At 33.3% G+C, this 6,477-nt stretch overlaps 1 protein-coding gene across 1 annotated transcript; it reads right to left on the reverse strand.

Moving 5' to 3' along the window:
- Positions 1–1,339: 1,339 nt before the first annotated feature.
- LOC138340720 (uncharacterized) lies at positions 1,340–6,208 on the reverse strand. Its single transcript, XM_069292677.1, has 2 exons — positions 2,097–6,208; positions 1,340–2,023 (listed from the first exon to the last, which is right to left on the reverse strand). Exon 1 carries the CDS (start codon positions 4,530–4,532, stop codon positions 3,030–3,032), a length of 1,503 nt encoding a protein of 500 aa, XP_069148778.1. The 5' UTR covers positions 4,533–6,208; the 3' UTR covers positions 1,340–2,023; positions 2,097–3,029.
- Positions 6,209–6,477: the final 269 nt, after the last annotated feature.

The following is a 6,477-nucleotide window of genomic DNA, read 5'->3' on the forward strand; positions in this document are numbered from 1 at the left end:
TTTTAACCAATCTACTATTCTTCCTCAAGCTTTCATGTTAACACCTACGACTTTGACCAATTTAGTAAACCTTCGATCTGCAAGACTCTTACTAAACCATTTTGACTCAAATTTCCCTTATCAAATATGTTCAACATCATCTAGACTGACAGTATGGTGCTAACCAGTTAATTAATCAAACTCTTAGATAGATGAACAAGTAATCACAATTTAACAAAATAATATAATTATAAACACGAATATAAAATAGTCTGGACTTGCAATCTTCACCTTGAATTAATATATACCATAAAGATAATCCACCACAATAAACAAGCCAATCTAGTTATTTCATGAAATCCGTACACACAATTGTTAGTGTACCAACATGATATTTGTTTTTGTTGCTAGTGTACTAGAGTGGTACTCGATCTGCTAACAATATTTACTAGAGTGACATCTCTCCAATAAATATATGTATTTGTGTGACCAATTCAGTAATATACGATCCAATAAATATATATGTACTGATGAGATACTCGATCAATAAATATATGTCCTGATACAGTACCCACTCCAACATATACATATATCACTACTAAAAAAAGGCCAAAAAGAGACCTAGAAAAGAGACCTCACGAGGTCTCTTTTCGGAAAAAAGAGACCTCAACGCTAGGTCAGTAAAATGCAGGTCACTTTTTTACAGACACCTCATGAGGTCGCCAAATGGAGACCTCACGAGGTCACCAACAAATAATCAGATTTTTTACAAAAAGGAGAACTCACGAGGTCACTATTGTATTATTTAATTTAATTTTATATTTTTTATATAGAGACCTCATGAGGTCACAATTTTATAATATTATTTAATTTTATATTTTAATTAAGAGACCTCATTAGGTCGCTAAGATATTATTTAATTTAATTTTATATTATTTTAAAGTAGAGACCTCATGAGGTCTCCATTATGATATTTACGGAAAATATAATGCTGAAAAGAGACCTCATGAGGTCTCTTTTCTGCATTTATAAAATGTTAATAAGAGACCTGATGAGGTCTCCATTTTGAAATAGCTGAAAAAATTAATACAAAAGGGAGACCTCATGAGGTCTCTCTTCTGCATTTATAAAATAGAAAATGGTAAATAGAGACCTCATGAGGTCTCTAATGTGAAATATTTAATGCAAAATAGAGACCTCATGAGGTCTCTTTTTCTAGAAAAAAACTGGCAGAAAATTATTATTTCTGCGGCTTCTCATCACCTGTCATTTTAATTCAGTACCCAAATCAAACTCAAAGAGCTTCAAAAACTCAATTGAAGCAATACATTTACTAAATATTCTCTTATCAACTCAATTACAACTCACTTCAACATAATTATATATTAAACAAAAACCATGATATTCATAAGTTATATAATACATTCCAACGTTATCATGTATTCACATAACAAATAATTCCCATCACAAAATTATAAAGTTAACAAAATGATCCATAAGTTAGCTATCACAAGTCTAAACTTCACTAATGTGGTAGTGTGTTTTCCACATAATCATCACTTTCTTCATCACTTTCTTCATCACTACTCTCATGGGTCATATTTCTTTGTTGACCATCCATTGGATAATGAGTAGGTTGAGATTGAGGAGGTCGAGGAGGAAAAGTGACATCACCAGAACAAGGGGGGATCCCTCCTGAGGCAAGTAATGCATCGAATTGAGCCTTAAGACCCGCAAACTGTAATTCCAACCGCCTTTCCCTAGCCCGTGATTCTTCGGCTTGGCTAGATAGCTCAACAATCTTTTTCTCCATAGCCAAATTTTTCTTCATTGATTCATCATGATTTGAACTATTTAGGCCTTCAAACTCAGAAGAAAATTCACGAAAGATTTTGTGCGGCATTCCATATGCATACCCATATCTACTCGGCCCACAAGTCAAGTCTAACCAAACTCTCTCATCCTGTTCTTGAGTAAGTGGCATACCTCGATTTTCTTCAGGCAGAGTTTGTTGTAAATCCTCCAAAGCTTGAAGATATCGATTCTAAATTGAATGTTATCATATGAGAATATAAATTTAGAAAATAAGTAATTATTTTTTAAAATTAGAGGCTTACATAGGTCACTTCAGCTCGCGGTTCAACCCACACGTCTGGATCTTCAGAATTTTTCTTCTTTCTAATGTGTGTTGCCTTAAATGCCTCAGCTTGAGTTATCGGTCTTCCTAGTTCCTTTTCCTACATAAAATAATAAAGTTATAATCAAGAGTAATTAAATATTAATACATAAAATATATAAACACAAAGAAAAATGATACACACCAATTTCCTTCTCACACTTCCTTGACTTTGAGCCCCACTTGTGTGTAGAGAACCACCCTTAGTAGATGATCTTGCCTTTTTACCGATCTCACTCATCTGCTTAAATCTTGGATCATATTTCCAATGCACGAGTAATTTTGCCCAATCCTCCGATAGAACCCAGCTAGGTTTGCTATTATCTCTACGAGCTTTATTAAACAAACTAGCAAGAGTATGCGTAGCTTTCTTGTGAAAGTTTGCACAAATTTTGGCCTCATGTTCCGGACGCCAAGCACATTTTTCTACAATCAAAGCATAAATTATTTTATTTGATAAGTATTAATGAAGACAAATATTTTAATAGTATTAAACAAATAAATTCGAATATACCCTGAACTCCAAAAATATTTGTCTCTTGAGATTGCTAGGGAACTTGCCCCATGTAGGATAAGCATCTCTATAGAGTTCTTTGATTGTCTGAGAAATGATCCCCACAGCATCATCTGGATTGAAACTGTAATACAAAGTTTTAACATTTACAAGTTAAAACAAATAGAATTAAATCATATAATAATAAACATACCATAATTTTTTTAAAAAAAACTTACGTGTAGCCTTCAGGCTCAATGACAAGTCTATTATGCATGTCCCTCATGCCAACTTGTGTATTGTCATGACCAGGTGTATCTGACTGATTTGTGGTAGGAGTGTTAGGCTCAGATTTATTACCTTGAATGCGAAGACTCGACATCATAAGTTGTGAAGCAGATGATGAGGATAACCTTGTTCAACAGAATTCTTTCTGAATGCATTTTTCATACTCCTAAACTCATGATCCATTGGCAAGAACTGTCGATGACAGTCAAACCAAGAATTTTTATGACCATGTTTTAAAGTGAATGATTTAGTATTTTCCGTACAATAAGGACAAGCTAACTTTCCCGTTGTCATCCACCCTGACAACATTCCATATGCTGGAAAATCATTAATAGTCCATATTAAGGCAGCCCGCAAATTAAAATTCTGCTTAAGAGACACATCAAACGTTTCAACCCCTTGAACCCACAATTGTTTCAACTCATCAATCAAAGGTTGCAAGTATACATCAATCAATACTTTTGGATTCCGAGGGCCAGGAATGACACAATTGAGAAATATATATGGACTGGTCATACACATCTCGGGTGGAAGATTATATGGTGTTATAAATACAGGCCAACAAGAATATGGTGCAGCAGAAACAGAATGTGGCGTGAATCCATCTGAACATAAACCCAATCTAATGTTACGTGGTTCAGCTGCAAATAGTGGATATGTTCTATCAAAATGCTTCCAAGCCTCTCCATCGGATGGATGACACATAACTCTAGGTGGTCTTCTATGTTCATGGTGCCATCTCATATGAGGAGCAGATCTATTAGACGCATACAACCTCTTTAACCTTGATATAAGAGGTAAGTAATGCATTGCCTTAATAGGAACTTTCTTCCCACTAGCTGTCTGTTTATAACGACATTTTCCACAAAACTTACACGATTCTAGATCAATATCATCCTTATAGTATAACATGCAACCATTGTCACAACAATGAATTCTCATCGATGACATTCCTAACTTTGATACCAACCTCTTTGCCTTATAGAAATTATCAGGTATCTCTAGATTTGGGTCAACTAAATCATGAATAAGGTCAATCACAGAGTCCATTGCCCCTTGAGGAACACTCCAATCTGATTTGATACTTAATAATCTAACCGCAATAGACAACTGTGAGTGTGGACTCCCCTCATATAAAGGCCGACTAGCAGATTCCAATTGTTCAAAGAAAATTTTGCATTCAAAATTAGGAGCTTCTTCACCTTGATTAGCAAAATCAAAATCAGAATGCACACCAAAAGCATCTTGAACCATGTCATCAATTCTATAATTTTGTGCATTAGAATTCACATCGCTACTACTTTCACCAGGAACATAATGTTGGAATACATCAAAGTTATTATCAATTTCTCCATGACTAGTCCACACAGTGTATTCTTTTTTAAACCCATTTCGATAGATATGAAGCTCAACAGCATCTGGTTTTTCATAATTCAAACATTGACATTTATTACAAGGACACTTAATCATACCACTACGTTGAAAAGGATCTAATGTCTTTGCATACTCCACAAAACCAATGACACCTTCTACAAATTCAGGTCTTAGCCCCATTCGACCAAAATTAGTCATATTATACATCCAACTACGATCCATCTACATAAGAATCATAAATTAAATTTGTCAAGCACTAACACAATAGTTACAATTTTAACTTATTAACAAACTCAACAAATTTCTAAGTCTAATTAGTCTAGTTTTAAATAAATTCTAATACTATAGTAACAAGTTTAACTTATTAACTAACTTAACAAATTTCTAAGTTTAATTAGTTTAGTTTAACTTAATACTAACACGATAGTTACAAACTTAAAGCTAAGTGTCAACACTAGATGGACACAAATTGATTTTCAAAAGAAAATCAATTTTGTCATCAATAGGATCAACTAGTGTTGGTACTTATGCTTAACAAATAATTATATTTAAAATTTAAAGCTAAGTGTCAACACTAGATGGACACAAATTGATTTTCAAAAGAAAATCAATTTTGTCATCAATAGGATCAACTAGTGTTGGTACTTATGCTTAACAAATAATTATATCTAAAATTTAAAGCTAAGTGTCAACACTAGATGGACAAAAATTGATTTTCAAAAGAAAATCAATTTTGTCATCAATAGGATCAACTAGTGTTGGTACTTATGCTTAACAAATAATTATTTCTAAAATTTAAAGCTAAGTGTCAACACTAGATGGACACAAATTGATTTTCAAAGAAAATCAATTTTGTCATCAATAGGATCAACTAGTGTTGGTACTTATGCTTAAACAAATAAAATATGGATTTAGAATTTGAAACTTACGAGATTTTATAACAATCTCAAATTAATATACATTGTAATACAAATAAAAAGTCCTAATTCACGTGAAACCATAAGTAGTTGTACTATGCAAAGATATTTGCATTTTGTGGCAAACTATACCAAAACTTGGACACAAATGGATTTAATTTGAAGTTGATTCATGTTTTGTTATTCTTTGGAAGTATTTAATTCAATAACAGTTTTGCTGCGACATAGGTCAGTGAGAGAGAGACATATAAAATGTAATTAACAATAGTTGCTCGTAATCCTCTTTTCTCTCATTGCTTATAAGAGCCCCCTTTAAGCATTGAATTCGATCTCCCAATATTCAAGTAATCTCACATACCTTATGGCCCCATAAACAAATAATTATAACCCTCAGGTGGAAATCATTTTTTCCCTTTCTTGCCTATGATATTCGATCAATTTTCCACTTCTAACCCACAAATTCCACCCCACCCTAACCAGTCAGAATCAGAACCCTATTATCCATTAATTTCAGGTCAAATGCCTCACTCCCAAAATGCTACATTTAAAATGACGACAAACCACACACCCCAAAACAGCTCAAATTCTTTATTCCAGCGAGGGGTCCCCAATTCAGCACTCATTAATTCAAATATAAACCTCCAAACTACTCTCCAAAACCCAAATTACAAAATTAAAGCTTCAATCTAGGTCATGCAAATTCAAATCATTTCCAAAAAACCCCAAATGTACAAAAGGAAATAGAAAAAAAAAAGAAAAAAACAGTAACACAAAAAATGAGTGGAATTAGTGAAAATACCTTTATTGAGCTTAATGACGAGCTGCTTCTTAGAGAGAGAAAGAGAGAGGCGGCAGAGAGGTGGTCGACGACCGACGACGAGAAAGAGAGAGGCGACGATCGACGAAGAGAGAGGCGCGTCGCGACGAGGTCAGTGAGAAAGAGAGAGAGAGGCGCACAGTCGTGTAAAAAAATTAAGAGAGGGAAGAAAGAGTTATTTTACTTTTGGTTAGGTTTTTGGTTTTGTCTAAGAGACCTCATGAGGTCTCTAACTTTTTAAATATTCAATTAAATTAAATTATTATTTTTAATTTAACAAGTATAGACCTCATGAGGTCTCTACTTGTTAAATTAAAAATAATAATTTAATTTAATTGAATAGTTAAAAAATAAGAGACCTCATGAGGTCTCCAATTTTATGAGAATTAGATTAAAAATTTAAAATTTTTAAATAAGTTAGGTAAAAAAAAAA

This window comes from Solanum lycopersicum, chromosome 12 (assembly GCF_036512215.1).
Source record: "Solanum lycopersicum chromosome 12, SLM_r2.1".
Classification (NCBI taxonomy): Eukaryota; Viridiplantae; Streptophyta; class Magnoliopsida; order Solanales; family Solanaceae; genus Solanum; species Solanum lycopersicum.